At 34.3% G+C, this 18,715-nt stretch overlaps 1 protein-coding gene across 1 annotated transcript; it reads left to right on the plus strand.

Moving 5' to 3' along the window:
- The first annotated feature begins 1,512 nt into the window (after nucleotides 1-1,512).
- On the plus strand, nucleotides 1,513-14,213 carry LOC145674569 (uncharacterized). The gene is made up of 2 exons (XM_081744756.1): nucleotides 1,513-2,107; nucleotides 11,948-14,213. The coding sequence occupies exons 1-2, from the start codon at nucleotides 1,743-1,745 to the stop codon at nucleotides 12,858-12,860; spliced, it is 1,278 nt and encodes a 425-aa protein (XP_081600882.1). The 5' UTR covers nucleotides 1,513-1,742; the 3' UTR covers nucleotides 12,861-14,213.
- Nucleotides 14,214-18,715: the final 4,502 nt, after the last annotated feature.

The following is an 18,715-nucleotide window of genomic DNA, read 5'->3' on the forward strand; positions in this document are numbered from 1 at the left end:
ATCGCATGAGTCCTGACCACCTAGTGAACGTGCACGACCCTGGGCACAAAGTTTTTGTAAATTTGAACCATATCGTTTATATCTTGTGGTATTGATACGACGACATTTTACAGCACAAATTTTTGTATAGTAAGTAAAGGGATGATAGGGATGATGATCGCATGGATCCTTACACGGTAGTGAACGTGCACGATCCTGGCCACAAAAGTTTTTGGAAATTTTAACCATTTCTTGTATGTCTTGTGCTATTGACACCACGACATTTTACAGCACAAACTTTTGTATAGAAAGTAAAAGTATGATAGGGATGATGATCGCATGGGTCCTGACCCGCTAGTGAACGTGCACGACCCTGGGCACAAAAGTTTTTTTTTTTTTAAATTTGAACCATTTCGTTTATGTCTTGTGGTATTGATACGACGACATTTTACAGCACAAATTTTTGTATAGTAAGTAAAGGGATGATAGGGATGATGATCGCATGGATCCTTACACGGTAGTGAACGTGCACGATCCTGGCCACAAAAGTTTTTGGAAATTTTAACCATTTCTTGTATGTCTTGTGGTATTGATACCACGACATTTTACAGCACAAACTTTTGTATAGAAAGTAAAAGTATGATAGAGATGATGATCGCATGGGTCCTGACCTGAACGTGCACGACCCTGGGCACAAAAGTTTTTTTTTTTTAAATTTGAACCATTTCGTTTATGTCTTGTGGTATTGATACCACGACATTTTACAGTACAAATTTTTGTATAGTAAGTAAAGGGATGATAGGGATGATGATCGCATGGGTCCTTACACGGTAGTAAACGTGCACGATCCTGGCCACAAAAGTTTGTTTTTTTTAAATTCAAACCATTTCTTTTATGTCTTGTGGTATTGACATCTCGACATTTTGCAGCACAAACTTTTGTATAGAAAGTAAAGGTATGATAGGGATGATGATCGCATGGGTCCTGGCCCGCTAGTGAACGTGCATGACCCTGGCCACAAAAGTTTTTGTAAATTTGAAGTATATACTTTATGTCTTCTGGTATTGATACCACGACAATTTACAGCACAAACTTTTGTATAGTAAGTAAAGGGATGATAGGGATGATGATCGAATGGGTCCTGACCCCCTAGTGAACGTTCACGACTCTGGTTACAAAAGTTTTTGTAAATTTGAAGTAATTACTTTATGTCTTGTGGTATTGATACCACGACAATTTACAGCACAAATTTTAGTATAGTAAGTAAAGGGATGATAGGGATGATAATCGCATGGGTCCTGACACGCTAGTGAACGTGCATGACCCTGGCCACAAAAGTTTTTGTACGTTTGAACCATTTCGTTTATGACTTGTGGTATTGATACCATGACATTTTACAGCACAAAATTTTGTATAGGGATGATTATTGCATGGGTCCTTTTGAGCGTGGACTAGGCTGGCTATAGGACTTTATATTTCTACATTTTAACTTTGTAGTGCTTGCAACCCTGTGCATTTTGTTTATGACCTTGAACGACCTTATTTATTTGTGGTTACGATGGGCGAGGTGATACTACAAACAAATAAAGAATTGCCGAGAGAGGGTTCATGGCTAAGGAAATAAGCAACTGCAGAAGAAGAAGATTGGAAATACAAAGTTGCTTTTGTGAACGTTCTTGTAAATCATTTCATTAACACTGACAACATAAAATATAAGGGAAGTATAAGAACAGTGTTATATTCTTATTACATTTCAATTCACAATGGCAGGTGAGGCGTATGTTAAGTTGGAATTGATGTGCAAAGAAGAAATTCCTTATGACTTACCTCAGGAAGATCCACTCGAAGGGAAAGGGTGCACATACGAACTGATGACTGACAACAAAGAGTTAATATTATCTACCAACGAAGGAGAGGAAGTAATGGACAAGGATACAGATATGTGTTCTTTGAATGTGAAACTAAACGTTGATAGTGTGAAATCAGAATTTGTAGTAGAAGAAGGGACTGCATCTGAAAGTAATACAGAAACTCTAAGAAAAATAGTGGTTCAAAAGGCTTGCGCGTCGTACTCTAACGACTCCCAACAATTAACAACAAAAAGTTTAAATTCAGTTCAGCCAGAAAGGTAATGTTCATTTTCTCATATACTAATTGGCTCAGATTGAAAATACGGTTACATGGGTTCGGAAACTTTGTTGGTTAAAAGCAATACTCCACGAGAAATATTTAGGTATGGGATATATCTCGAACGTAAGTTATTAACGTACAATTTGGAAATGGCATGGCACACATAGACTAGCTGTATACCAAATAAAAATATTAATAAGATTGATACCACTCATTCAAATCGTATGTACCGTAGTTCATATCTTGATAAAATAATTATTTCTGTATTATTGATTACACATTTCTCACTAATTGTTGCACATATTTAAATATGGGCTCGACGATAATGTTTTTTTTATATAGAGACTTCCGTAAAATAACAAATCGCGAGAATGGTATTTATCCTAAAATTTTCCAAATTTAAACGTGGAATGTATTATATTGGAACAAAAACTATGGACGTTTGTGATTTTACTTAGGATTTAGCTCAAATGGGTCTAGTCTAATTTTTTCGGAGGGCTTCGAATGACATTAGCAAAATAGAAGATAAATAATATTTTAACCAACAATGGATGTTCATTAATTGTAGAGGTCCATACATCAATCCATTTCATAGCTGCAGTCATTTCTTTCAAGGAAGTCGACTTTTTACACCCCCAGGAATCATTTCTTGGGTATGGACCTCGATTTCTCAATATAGGATAACTTTAGGGGCTTAGTGAACGTACATGATATATGAATTATTGTACAAACAACGCTAACCAGCATGTGCTAGATGGCCGTTAAAAATAAGATTAATATGCAGATTAGGGCATTACGAAGAATGTTGGTAAACGGGGATAGCTCAAAATACTGTATTTAAGATAAACTTACATATCTTACGTGTTGAATGTGTTCTTCTACGTTCCTAAGTACTTTATAGGTAACATCCTTAAATGCTTTCTTTGCTTGTATATTTGTGTTCCAAAGTAACACAATACATTAGGGACGTAATTTCTTAATTATATGGATTCCTTCCTTCCCAAACATTTTTATAGTTCCGTGTCATGAATTGCCACATTCAATTTTGACATTTCATTTCGCTTAGTGGTTACTAGCTACCGTAACACGGGGTTACTTTGCACATCGGGCATTACTTCCCACAAAATATGTAAAGAGTTTCACAGTCCTCTGTCGGTAAAACTATGAACTGTAAACAGGAAGAATCAACTGCCCTGTAAGATAAAACATGTAACTTTATTTTGGCTATAATGTTGGGGTTTACTATCAGTTCTAATTACCGGGAGGGTTTGTTCTTGTACTGGTACGGAAAGCAGTCACTATAAAGACCGACAAATTTTAAAAGAATTTCCGTCAAAGTTTAGTTAGTTTCGTAGAATACTAGTGTGCATAATGGGACTTCGATGTAATTGTTGAAATTGAAATGTGAAACGTTTCATAGGTACGGCTACTTTGCACAACATACACAAAAGTATGTTGAATATACGTTTCTGTGCAAGGTTTTCCCTTCAGTATTTAAACGTTTTACTTTTTTACACAAAACTGCATGCATTTTATTAATATTGATATTAGAATGTTGGTACGGGTATCAGTACTTAGTTTGAATTATCGATATTTACAAAGAAAATTATGTATTTCTGGTACGGACTCAGGAACCACATTCTAATAGTTTAGCATATGTCCCACAAAAGTGCCAACTCTCGAACAGAAAAAGTGATCGTCGTGAACTGATTTAATTTGGTTATTCCTGTTGTCCAAGAATATCATTCGAACCGTAATCAGTTTAAGATTTACGGGGTTTGTAACTTTCCGGCTGAAGCCAATCCACAATTGCATGATTTTTTTTTTGTTTTAAAAAAAGGCTAGTCCTTAATTAGGCTCAAAGAGTGAATTTAATCGGTTCTTATCGGTTCAGTCACTTGCTGAAACTGTTTCTGCCTGAGTCATTTATTGGAACTGTTCGTGCCTTTTGTTTGACGTCTTTTTTGAAAGATTGTTGGTAGTTCATATTTTTCTCACTAGTTGTCTCTGTACAGTCATATGGTAGTTTGTTACTGTGACGTCACATGTTCTGTCTGCTTGTATGTGTAAAATGAGGTGAGTGCGTACTTGAATTTTGGTTTCATGCCGACGATCGAGTTAGCAAATGCGATTGAGAAACCGTTTGATGAATTTAATACAAAGTATTTGAACTTGTCGTTTTTAAATATGTTTGTATTAGATTCGGATATTAACTCATATCGTTTCGTGTGTAGTTTAATTGAGTTAGAGAAAACCTATCGTGGTTGTGGTCGAAGGCTGAAGATATTTCCGACGTATGGTAAAAGTGGCCGTTTATTGGTTATTCTTGTTTGTAATAATAACAAGTGTTGTCGCTTTAAGAAATTGACGTCTGTGCTTAAAGGAACATTTTAGTAATGTGAACTTGAGTATTGCGCGAGTGTTCTTGCTATCTTATTTTTTCGTCAAGCAGCAATTATGAGTTCTTTATTCATGATTGTTCTGGTATTGCGAAACGGTGAGTGCTTTCGTTTTTTGATTGATATTACTTTATTCTTGATTTATTTTTTTGAATTTGAGTATTTGGCAAAGTATTTGTTTTGCTGTTGGTCGTTCCATTATGTTGGTGAGATGTAATTTATTTTTCCTCGTCATGCGGAACTGATTATAATTAGTGATGAGGTTTTTTTTTTTTTTTAATTTTTCCTTCTTACCTTAGCTTTAGAGTAGTGGTTTCACTAAATATTGTTTTTTGGGCATGTTTTATGGAAATTGAGTGGGTGTTGGGGAGCGGTAGCCCCCATTTAGATATCAATATTGATAGTGCTTCCCCTGGATTGATTAGGAATAGTGTTTAGTAACATTTTGGCCCTTGTTCTTATAGCATAAATCTTAACATTGTACATTACGTTGACTGGGACAGTAATTGTAACCGATTCATCTGATCCGGTTCCGGGAACAATTTAGGAATGATTCCTAAACTGCTCCGGTAACCGGATCAGATTAATCTGTTGCAGTCACTGTATGAGTGAAAGTAAAAATTTGTTTAAAAATCTATTGTTAGTGATTTTTACGTGTAAAAGCTTCAAGCCCACTCCTAAAAGTTTAGTGATTCCTAAAAAAAAAAAAAAAAAAAAAAAAATCAGTGAAGGCCTTGTCAAACTACTTTTCTGGATACGCCACTGTGCATAATATGTTTTCTAACAAGAAATTCCTTCCGGCATTTACCTAAATAGCAAATTTACCTAAATTTAAAACACAGGAGGCTCCAGTGGAAATAATTTCCTATCTAAGCGTTATTTTGGACCGGTGCAAAGTAACCGCGGGTAGAGCTGAAATGCCTTCTCCGAGTTTTACGTTTTTATTAGACTTTAGAGCGATACACATTTCAATTTCAACTACTGCATCAAAGTCCCACTATACATCGTAGAATTTTACGAAACTAATTTAACTTTGACGGAAATTCTTATAGATGATATCTTTCGAATTTTATCAGCCTTTACAGTGACTGCTTTCAATACGTCTACACGAACAAACTTTCCCGGTAATTGGAACTGAATTTAACCGCAAACATTATAGCCAAAATACAGTTACATTTTGTACCTTACGGTGGCTGTTGAAACTTCCTGTTTACTGTTCATGGTTTTCCCGACAGAAAACTGTGAAACTCTTTTCAAACTTTGTCCAAAGTAACGCCCATTGTTTAAAGTAATCCCGTCTTATGGTACTTCAAAGTAGTTTTATGCTAGACGTCATAGTTTTGAATAAACAGTAGGTTATATATCATTATTTGGTTAACCTTAAATGGGGAAGAGGAAGTGCTAAGATGTTATTAATTTACTCTTTCTCTCTCTGTCATCACGTTAGGAGAGTGAAGCTCGATTCGTATACCAATTTATAACAGCAAATTAATATACACTTCTAACTAACATTATGGAGAAGGATACTATAGATGTGAAAGACCCCAAAATATTAGGAAGGGTAGAGATGAGAAAATGATCAATCAGGGTCGCTATCAGTATCGAATCCATAGTCTTCTGGCGCAGTAGGTGTTGCTCATTTGTATTTATTTTGTTTATTTTTGTTAATAATAGTTATTATTACAATTATGATAAGGAATGGCAAATGTACCGTGAATAGACATTGCAGTCGCAAGAGTGTTGCTTTTTTTTATTTATTCTCATCAATTTCTTATTTCAGAGTTCTTTGTATATGCATTTTTTTCCTAAAGCTAGTGCTATTTCTCTTGGCACCTCGTAAAATACAAATTTGTACAGTATTATAATAAGAATTTTTACCTAAATGCTGCGCAAAAAATTCGTATTGTGTATCATTTATTTAACATAGCACACAAAAGTTATAACTGAAAAATATATATTAATAATCATAACATATTGAGTAATGGAAGACAATGCATAATGATTCGAATGATGTATAAAAATATTTATAACAATCATTGAAACATTCACCACTTGAAATCGAAAGTGGCATCAATAGTCGCTACAGTTGGAAACACGTCTCAAATAAAAAAAAAGAAAGAAATTGTTTGTGATTCATATCTAGTCTCATTCGTTCTGTAAGATCCTCGAAAATTTTAAGTCATTTCACTTGTCTTTTAAATGGTGTGATTTCAAATTATAACCCCTATGGTGAAAAGCTGAACGCATACCATTTTAGATCAAAATTCAAAACATGTTGCAAATAAAACGATTCGGCACATTTTTATAGCTCTTACCTAGGATATTCTCATCCTTTTCCAGATGGTAGAAAATAACCAATTATTGGACTCATCGGATAGCGATAACGTGATCTGAAGTGAAACACTTCCATCTCAGTTCCTGAGAGCGCGTAAATGAAGGTCAAAATTTAGAGTAGGTAAAGAATAGAAGAAATGGATAATTTTAATTTTAGTTTCTGTTGTGTACGGACATACTTGTATCTTTTATATTGTATCATATAGCAACAAATGTGTTTCTCTCAGTTATTACGGATAAGACAATTTCAAATTATATCCTCTGTGTTGAGAAGCGGAAAAACTGTTATTACCAACCACAAGTTTGATAATATTTCAAGAATAAGGATTGGAAATATTTTCGTAATTTGTTTCGGATTTGTACCTTTTACTTGCAACTATTCTACAACCAACTTTACGGAATAAATAATTTATTTTTTTATTTTAATTTTTTTTTTCATTTTCAGTAGTTAAATGTATAAAATTATGAGTTTGTGGTTTCTACAATTTAGAAATTTGTAAGAATATCCCTAGCTGGAAACTACAAAGAAAGTTTCAGTTCGTTCTATTTCAAGCGTTTTCCAAATTTTTTTTTTTTTTTTTTTTTTTTTTTTTTTTTTTTTTTGCGCTGCTCTGAGCCTATCGTAGTAGTATATATTTGACATCCTGCTATTCCTAGTAGAAGAGGCAAGTAACTCGTGAGTTTTTTTTTCTTTTTTTTAATGAAGAAGGAATGTCCGTACTGACAAACAGTGAAAGAAATTTTGATCGTAGCATTGAACACTTTTCAAACTTGGTGATCAAAACGGCTCCTACTCTGCGGATGGTATAATTTGAGATCGTTTCATTTGTTTTAGGCGAGTAAAATGAATGTAGATATTATTTGAGAATAGAGAAATGTAAGAATATCCCAGGTCCAAATCATAAAAAAAATTCCAACCATCTATTTGAAACATGTTTCGAACTTTAACAGCTATTGGCATTTATTTTCCTTCTAACAGCAGAGAATGTAATTTGAGATCACGTCTTTCTTATTAGGTGAGTGAAATAAATTTTGTTACTCTGCTTTTAGATTTTAGACAGAAGTGTAAATGGCCACAGATACAAGTCCCTCCCTGATTTTATATTTTTTTATTTAAGAAAAGCTTTAAAATAGAAGATTAAGAATAGATTTATCAATACAAAATAACTACGAAATATCCTTTTTGACAAAATATAATCTTAATATCTTTAAAAAATGTGCCCGACGTCGGTTTCTTCTTTTTGGGTTTCCCTTAAAGAGGTGGTCTTTGTGACTACAAATCGATTTGTAAGTAACGTTAGTTCAATTTTTGTTATGTGGCAGCAGCATTTTGTCAGATAATGTTCTCGTTGTACTTTTGAAAGGGGTATTTTATAAACGAGTTTACGTTCTTCTATATAGAACTCCTGTAGGCTGACATCATCATTATTATTTAAATTCATTTCAGAGTGATGTTAAGTCAAATTTCATTGTGGGTTAATGAGATGTACTCATAAAATGCCAGCGAAGCATTATTTATCTATTAATAAATTAGCCCTGTACAGTCCAGATTAAGAATATTATCCCAAATACGATATTATGAAGTACATCCCGCCTTTTGAACAAAATTTCTTAGTAGCATAGAAAACTACATCGTCTAAGCTGCATTTCATTCTCGAATCCAGGTTCAAATTAGGAAAGCACGATGATGGCTATGAATCCAAGGTTTTATGAGAGAAAGATATAAACTGTTTTAAGAAAAAAAATATTGTCCACTTTTATTATATTTCTTACACGGGGAATATATTCTATGATCCAATCGAAAGTGCAGGAACGTGAGAGTACAAGGAATCAAGACTGACGAAAAGGTTATGGAGCTAATGGTTTATAGTTTACTTATGTATCAATTTTTGAATGTATTTTGTGTTTCCACGTATTCTTCGCTTTCATTAATTTGCACCTTTTTGTCAATTTTCATTTTTTTTCACACTATTTTCGATTGAATACCACCAAGATATGAGTTTTCTATCATTTTGTCAGTTCTTGTGTGTATTGATAGCATTTACCATTTTTCATACTGCCTTTTTGTACAGGTCCATATTTTTGCACTTGAAGCTGTAAACACTGAGCTATTCCATATAGAAAAAGGAACTTCACGAGTGAAGCCTTAAAAATTAAAGTTAGATTTTACATTTCCATTAAAATTGACCTTCGATTAGCACTTGCTGATGGCTCAAAGCACATAGGATACAGGCTTGGGTGTCGTTTTAAATCTGATCAACAGTTGTGTGTAGAGTATTATTACAAACTATCCTCGCAGACCGTTTAAACGCTCAAAATTATAAGTATAATATAAGGCGTACAGGTGATATTCATATATGATTTTGAACGCACACGTGAGGCAAGACTTGCAAGCTTACTTTGATTTCCTACATCCCTGGTTCAATATTGCCTCACCATGCTTCCTCTTCATACTCACTACTTATATATCTAATATCATATTCACTCACAACATCTCCTTACGATGACTTGGACTAAATATCTGCATACAATTTAAGTTCTTCGATTGGTTTCCCTTTATCTATGCCACAGATTTTGTTCATTACATTTGAGGGTAGTTCGTCTTTTAAATCAGAATTCCGCCTTGGATCGAAACACACCAATTCGCAGTAAACATTTTCGTGTTTCGAAAACCGATTAGTCACATTTTCAATGATTTTGTTAAGGACATCACTGAAATCACATAGTCTGAAACTTTTCTTTTCTGTATCTCTGATTTCATGACATGCCAATTCAGATGATGCAGCGATATTGCATATACATGAATTACTTCCATTTTTTGTACCTATTTTGGGCAAAGGTGCTACTTAAAATTGCACAGGGCCGCGGTGGCTCGGTGGTAGAGCGTTCACCTCTGGTGCATGGGGTCTTGGGTTCAAACCCTGCTCCCGCCAAGTGAACTTTGTGGTGGACAAACACCGTGTGCGTGGGTTTTCTCGGGGTTCTCCCGTTTCCTCCTACTTTCTTCATTCCACCATTTCATTCATTTCTCATAATCACCGTCTCCTTTAGCCTAACCGGCATAACCGTGGGACGTAAAACTCAAAGATTTAAAATTGCACAATCTGTTGTTAAAAAGAAGAAAAAATATATAGAAGATATGTTGATTTTAGATAGATAATCTGTAATTGTGGTTACAGTAATACCATTAGATTTTTTGCTTCGGTTTGCTATGGCAACTGGTAGTTATTAATGGAGATTACAGAATAAAAAGTTGTTGTGAATGTGATGCGTCTAATTTGAAAGTTATGCAATCACTAGTTATTGCAAATATACCTATAAATGGAGAGTGCCTGATAGTGGTGACTTATCTTAGTATTCGAACTGATTTAATGGGACAAAAATTCGTTATTTTAATTATAACGTTACAATCACACGATTACATTTTATAGAAAGAAAAATTTTACACTATCGCAGGGAAAGGTAGGCACATTTTATATGATTTGATCACAACAAAACGCTTGTCCCCTCCTGGATTCTTCGGCACCTACCCCTTTCCAACTCCCTACTACCCCTACAACCTCCCGCTTCCCGCTACACCCAACTTGTTACGCTCCTTGTGGCTACTGCTTTGAAGCAAATGCAGAGTATGAGAATTAATTCTGTCATACCTGTAGTTTCGTGTGCAGAAGATACATAATTCTGGGTCATGGTGAGTGGTGGTTCGTAGTGGGTCATGGTGGTGTTGGGTCGTGTGCTGTTGACCCGCGATCGACTGACTCAATGACCTACTCCAACTGTGGCTCTCCAGTAACTCAAATTTAAACGTAAGTTTTCCGCTAATATTTTGTGTTGAAAATATTCTACTGTACGTTTTCAGAACAATAAGTGTAATAAAAAGAACTGAATATAATTGACAACTTATGCTTATAATAAACTAACTTGTGGAGTTTGCAGATGTAATTATGAAAGCTTTGCTACAAAAATATTTACAAAGAGCATAATTCAGTAACCTCTGAAATAAAAAGTAACAAAATGATGCATAAGATTCAGTCTACAGAGCATTTGTTACTTAAAGAGTGGCATATACTATTTCGAGAATGGAGATAAGACGAGAAATGTTTACAATACTTTTTGTCTTCTCTCGATTCTCATCTCCAAATCATGACGATAGCCTGAGTTAGGCTTGTCCCGTCTCGAATGAAAATGTTAAGTCTCATCCCGATTTTGTTTGGTTTGTTTTAGAATCGAGATGAGAAATTCATCTTTTCATGGGCAAGATTACACAAAGCCGAAATATTTTTTTTTTGCCTAATATCACGTTTCTGCTATTAATGGTATGTCCTGAGCGATAATAAGTTTTTAATTTTTAAATATTCTTCGAGATAATTATTCTTATCACTAGTATTATTCCTGAAAATTTGATGGTTCAAGTGTTGAAACAAACGAGTATTCAGATATTTGAATGTAATAGAGCCGGTGTTATCGCCGATCAATCACCATCAAAATTTCTAAAGCAAAAAAAAAAAGTTCTCAACGTGTATTCGATCGAAGAACCTCCAGATTACTGGTCAAGCGCGTAGACCGCTGAACCACGATCGCTACGCTTTAAATGATTCATCTTTAGTCTGTTTACGTTAAGTTTCTCTGCCTGAGCTTGGAAAGTGGTATTTTTTTTCTTCGTTTCAAAGAGCCTTTCGTGTTCCTTTTATGATGATATAAGTGAATGATTTTCGGAAGAGTTTATATTGATAAGTTTAGTTGTTCTTAAACCTTTGGTTCGCAAGTTTGTTTTTTCTCCACACGTAACTACAGATAAGACAGATTTAATTCTCATACTGTGCATTTGTTTCAAATCAGCCACCATTGCCTTGTCAAAGACTTATGGCCGCCACGATATAAATGATTGTTCAATTTGATATAATGAAACAAACTACAGCCTCTTATTTTGAGAATAGAGAGATATGGAGACTTCTCTTTGGTACTCCATTTCATATTTCTACAATAGTTCATGTAATAAAACAAATTAATCGTAATTTTATCATGAGAGATAGCGAATGATCACTTTTTTTGCTACTTAATCATTATCTCCATTCACATTTCCTTGTTTGTTGAATTTGTTACAGGGGCGATAACGTATTATCTTTCCACGGAGAAGAGAATAAGTTTATTGCATTAAAGGAAGCAATTTCTCATTCAGATGAGGAATCTCATACTTCGATGCAGTTTGGCAAAGGTTTTCATCCATCACGTTTGTCAAGACATATGCTGACACAGGCAAGTAAAGAGCGTAATACGTTTCAAAAGAGTGATAAACGCTTTACTCCAAGTTCAACTTTGTCAAGCGGTAGGTTAGTTCATACTGGTGAGAAAACCCACATTTGCAGAGTATGTGGAGAGGAATTTAGTGTATGTTCAAGTTTGGCCAGGCACATGTTAATTCATACAGTAGCAAAGTTACATACATGCGAAGAGTGTGGTAAGGCATTTAATCGACGTTCACATTTGGTTAGCCACATGTTAATCCACACCGGAGAAAAACCTCACTTATGCCAAGTGTGTGGTAAGGCTTTTAATCGACGTTCAAATTGGGCTACACACATGTTAATCCACACAGGAGAGAAACCTCACAAATGCCAAGAGTGTGGTGAGGCATTTTATGAACGTTCCAGTTTAGCAACACACATGTTAATCCACACAGGAGAAAAGCGTCACAGATGCCTAGAGTGTGATAAGGCATTTAGTCGACGCTCAGCTTTGGTTAAACACATGTTAATCCACACCGGAGATAAGCCAAACACATGCCAAGAGTGTGGTAAGGGATTTAGTCAACGTTCACATTTGGTTAGCCACATGTTAATCCACACCGGAGAAAAACCTCACTTATGCCAAGAGTGTGGTAAGGCTTTTAATCGACGTTCAAATTTGGCTACACACATGTTAATCCACACAGGAGAAAAAGCTCTCATTTGCGGAGAGTGTGGTAAGGCATTTAATCGACGTTCAAGTTTAGCTAGACACATGTCAATCCACACATGAGAATAACCTCACAAATGCCAAGTGTGTAGTAAGGCATTGAAACAACGTTCCAGTTGAGCAACACACATTATTACTATTATTGCGAAAGTAGCAGCGATTAAGTCACCAAACTACAATTTTTACCTCATGGTTTTATGTAAAGGAAATAATATTTTTAAAGAATTCTACATTCTTCTGTAACTGTTGTATCTGAATCCAATAAGTTACCTACTGTTCTTATAAATTCAATTAAGTGATGGTAAACTAATATCTGATCTCCAGACATTTATATAGTGTATATTGAACAAAGAATCCGATTGTTTGTATTCTCTCTGATTTTGAACTTAGAACGAAAATGCTCTGTACTAGTTGAAGGTACCTCCCCTATATTCGCCTTATATGACTAAGGAAACGAGAAGTCAAAATCAGTCCACGGACTTACAGATTTGATGCCAGTAGCGTCAGCCTTTGTTAAGTTCTTAGGCTGACCGCACATTGACTAGAGAACGGGACAGCCGAACCGAGGCACAATAATATGAGCGATGCAAGAACAACATCTCGTATCACATATTCACTCTAGAACCAGTTAGACAAAGGCCTATTCGACGTTGTGGTTGAGATATCCATGCTTCTCTCTCTTAATTCTTTCCTGCCTCTCTCTATCTTGGTATGGCTGTCTTGCCTCTGGGAAATGTGTGGCCGGCCTTAGATTATGTTTGTACCTAGGTATCCACAAACATCGGAAGTGTGTCATAGGGATATTGCGAGCCCCGTTATGGATCATATAACGGGGCTTACGTAATTTCGAAATTTTGATTTCAAAAATGGTTAATCAGGCTGCAACTAAGACGGAATATGCTGTTAATGTTTGATGAAACAAGTGTATTATCAATCCACAATAAGGTTATATAATGAAAAAGCACTAAGAAATGTGAACTGAAAGAATCTGATATGCTGTATTTCTTTTTGTCAAAAATGGTTGAAGATTTACTACATTTTTTTACAAAATATTTTAATCTGCATGAAAATTAGCATAGTAATATGTATCATTACTCTAGTCAATAATGTGTTATATGTCGCATTATGTACGCAGGTAGATATATAGCATAGTGTGTGTCAAATTACCAATAGAAGATTAATATTTCCTTTTGTGCTCAAAATAGTCTAATCGGTGGTAAACGTTGTCGATACTGTTACTGTGTCATTTCATTTTGTAGTTCTCATCCACGACTTGGAGCCGGCAATGGCGGAGTTAAAAGGTTTTTTACAACCAGTGTTTTTAAAAAATAACACAATTTAACAAGTCTGGTTTACGTAGAACTTAATCTCAGGCAAGTGACCATCATCATCATTATACTCTCATAAATGAATAAAGCATAATATTATTAGCATCAATAGCGGTGAGTGAGAATTTGTTTAAGAAATCGCGTAGTGAATAACCAGATGCGCGACATGCTAGATATAGAAAAGAGTAATGTCCACAAAATTGAGATAAATCACCTTGAATACGTCTATTATTCCATGTATAATACAGACAGTTACGTTTTAAAAACCTTATATAATGTTGTATATAGGGAGGTATACCATAGCTATCGAAATACCCTCCCACACATATATTAGATATATAAACAGCAACCCAATGTTCTCCAGGCTTATCACTAGAATCAGTGGTTATAATGATGGCGGCTGGAAATGTATGAATAAACAGCGGTAGCTCATCTACAGCATACACACAAATAAAATGATCTTTTGGCAAATTATGCTGTAGTGCCTCATAAAGTTCAATCGTAATTAATATTTTTTTAAAAATTAATTAATATATATTGTTCTCTGGAAATCAATTTCTAATTCTGAAGAGAATTCACCATAAATAATTGCTGTTACAGGAGATGGCAGTGCTTCTTTAAAATGAACCTCTAAACGTACACTTTCTTGCCGTTGTGGACGAGTATGAAATGCAGCAGTAGCGCTAGAATCGGGAGTTAAATCGAAAACCAGAGAGTATAACCATTAGGATATTCGGCAAGTGAAATATCATTACCTTGATTAGAATAATAAATACCTGAACCTGTAAATAACGTAGAATATGCTTGTATTATAGCTTATTATCAAAATCAGGTTGTTGTGCTTTGGATGGTACAGGCGTTCCATCAACATACAGTGTAAAAAGCAACATACTAAAATGTTGAAAATGGGATGGATTTGTTTGATAAGTACCATTGAAAGCAGCATTAGTAACAAAACCAATAATAATACATTAAGGCACTATGCCTGAAAACAGATCTGGAAATGTACTATCCATAATTCCTTGTGGTAAAGTTTCTGTCTTCACCTGCACTTTTGTTAGAGGATATTTTATTCTAAATTTAGGATTTTCAAATTCTTTATTTTGTGCTCTTTTAACTGCTGGTGATACATCAACCTTTTTCACAAGCAATGTTGCATCTGTAATTACAACCTTTCCATCAGCATCTGCGTCACCCATTAGACAAAATGTAGGTTTAGCTGGAATTTGTTTAATACGCAATTGTACACCATTCAGAAAAAAATTCTCCTGATTAAATATAAATTAGAACCATCTGATTTAGTAATTTTACTTTTAATATGCAACACTGTGTGCGGTAAGACCATATAGTTATCTCCATGACCGGGGACATCAAATTCTATTGGTGCATTATCAGATATTGAAGCCAGAGCCTTATATGGAAGTATTTTATTACCTATAATACTAGTTTGAGTGGGTAAACAAGCAAATAAATCAAATTCTGATTTCATACGCTCACACTGCATTTTTGTCTTTTTTCTTACTATTAATATTGACACAAGTTAAGATTTACAATACCGCATTACGTCTACGAAAATGTAATTTTACACATACACTGCCATATTGGAAAGAAGTGGAATACCTGTACTATCTCCTAAATCAATAATAATTCGATCAAATTGTTTACGTTGCACGGTGACATAATGAGGATTGTCAAAAATATGTACATTATCAATACCATACTCTGTAATATTTGTATGTATAATACGTAACAATGAAGCTATAATATAACCTACCATTTGTGGTTCTGCAATATCACTGTAAATATACATAATTGTAGGTAGCGATTTTTGTAAATCAAAAAATCTTTGAGTTTTTTACGTACCACGGTTATGCCGGTTAGGCTAAAGGAGACGGTGATGATGAGTAATGAATGAAATGGTGGAATGAAGGAAGTGGGAGAAAACGGAAAAAACCCCGAGAAAACCCACGCACACGGTGTTTGTCCACGACAAAGTTCACTTGGTGGGGGCTGGGATCGAACCCGGGACCCCAAGCACCAGAGGTGAACGCTCTACCACTGAGCCACCGCGGCCCTAATTTTTTTTTTTTTTTTTTTTGTAAATCAGGTGGATGACGAGCATGATGCACAACTGCAATATCTTCCTGTTTTATATGATCAAACCCTAGTATTCTGGCTAGTTCAGGAGATAGACGTACTTCTATATGCTTCTCTTGATCTTTTCTTACTCTATTAATCTCAATTCGTTTTACTGATGCTATAACTTTTAATTGTAAATTTAATATATCACTTTTATGATTAAATTGAGATAGAATATCTTCAACATGATAATAGTGTCCTGGTAAGATTTTAGTTATGTTCCAGGTTTTTGTATTCATGATACGGTAATAAATATTATTAGGATATTTGAAAACATTCTGAAATGAACTTGTATAATGTACTTCAACAACAGCTGTTTCCCACATTCCCTTCTCCAGTACAATAGGATGATATAATTTAATAGTATAACAAGCAAGAGTATTTTGAGGATAATATTCCATAGAACTATTGCTAGGAAGTGTGAGATAAAAATATCACTTTGCTTCATAATCAATCAATCAAAAATATCTTTGGATCTTTTTATCCGCTTTACACCACAACCTGTTGATGTAAAATGAACTTTCTTTTTCTTCCAGATCCTACCAACACCTGATTTAATTTATTTTGAACTTTGTTTCTTAAATTTGTTTTAGCTTCTTGCCACCGATTTTGTAAAGACTTCAATAGGTCTATTATTATCTAGTACATCTCCTGCTACATTAATTCCTGTACGTATCAACACTTTACCAACAGTTTTTGCACCATGTTTTAATAAAGGAAATACAGTGCGGAATAAACCTCCTAGAAAACTACCAATGCCATAACCTTCTTGATATGCTGTACCTTTATATACATTGTAACCACCTCCTGCTTGATTGTTGTAATAACGAAAATACGGGTTATTCATATTTCTTTCTATATACTCAAATATATCAACAGATTACAATAGAATATTAGTATTATTGCTTATAAGTACGCCATTTGTTGATAGCTTTACGTTTACGTGTTGGAGGACCATTCTCTTCGTTCTCATCATCATCGTCCTTTTCCCCACCTTCTACTTGTGTGAGTTTTCTAATACATTCTATTCGTTGAGGATTACCGATGTACTCTAAGGGTATATTTGATTTTGCTAATAATGTAGGAAAAGGTTTCCAAGCGGCAACTGAAACATTTTTCTTACGACATCTAACAAAATCGGATACCAAATCCACTATATTTGCACCTGGAATTAATTTATTATTAATACTCACATTTCCATTATCATCCCATTGAATATTAGGATTTTATTTCAATTTACGTAATAAAGGTCTTGCTTTACGTTTACAAATTGCGGAGAGAGTAGATTATTTCATCCTCCTCCTCCTCGTCTTCCTCCACCTCTTTATCAATAGTAGTAGTTGCTGTTGTACCTGCTGCCGGTTTTTGAATTACATTTAAATATTTTTGTAAGGCCTGTATATATCGTACCCATTTTTCTTCTGCATTTAAACTTTTATTATTTAAAATTTCTTTCATTTCATCATCAAGATTAGATATCGTTTGATAATGATGTAATTTTTCTGGTGATATTAATATAAGTTTTTGTGTGTTTTGCATAATTACTTAATTAAACTTGATAATATATCTCCTAAAATAGGCGCCGGCAATGCAGTAAGAAAACCACCTTTTGTATAATTATTCGTTTTTTCTTTTGTTTTGATAACGGACCTTTTTCACCAAATATCTCAGTTCCATTTTATATTTTTTTAAAATTTATTTATCTCTGTTTTATTTAATGGAACATTTCCCTGTAATACGTTATAGAAACATTCGCAAATAGAGCAAATTAAATCAGGATCTGCATTTTGTAAAATTGCCTTACGTGCTTTCGGTTTTCACTTTGCTAAAAGTTTTAACAAATGTGCATTTTCCTTACTAATCATTTTTACGGTTATTATAGCACAAATAGTTGTTAGAATATAAACCATATTGCAATTATTTTTTTACAGGCACATAAACATAATTAAAAGAATCTGTTGGAAAGATATTTGTTCCAACTCGCTGCTCATCAGGAGTATTTTGTTTTAAGTCAAAAAGTAAATAACCATGTGCAATTCGAGTTGCATCTTAATATGCTTCTTGAATAAATTTTGTATTACCTGGATACAATTGTCGTGCCAGATAATTAATTTGAGCTTGGTCTCAAGGTTTTTTTAAGACAAACAATATAATGACAATTTAACTTAATATCCCGCATTCCCTTTTGTTGATGAAAAATATTTTGTGTTATACATATTACACTTATATTTCTATGATGACTACCATTAGTAAAAATATGTACAATCCGATGGTCACACTCACGCATTAAATCATCAATAATTACAAGATGTGGACTCTCGTGTGCTTGAAATTCATTATTTTAAGGTAAACCTTCTTTAAACGTGCAGCCTGAAAGAGTATCATACAACGGCTGCCATTCACCATAACACCATACAAAATTTTTAGATAACTTACTGTAATGTTCAAGAA

This window comes from Thermobia domestica, chromosome 17, assembly GCF_964235325.1.
Source record: "Thermobia domestica chromosome 17, izTheDome1.hap1.1, whole genome shotgun sequence".
Taxonomy (NCBI): Eukaryota; Metazoa; Arthropoda; class Insecta; order Zygentoma; family Lepismatidae; genus Thermobia; species Thermobia domestica.

What these genes read in the sequence shown, in the direction of transcription:
- LOC145674569 (XM_081744756.1), top strand. Translation starts at nt 1,743, where the DNA reads ATGGCAGGTGAGGCGTATGTTAAGTTGGAATTGATGTGCAAAGAAGAA. An exon ending in AATTCAGTTCAGCCAGAAAG is followed by an intron (nt 2,108 to 11,947) that starts GTAATGTTCATT and finishes AATTTGTTACAG; the next exon opens with GGGCGATAACGTATTATCTT.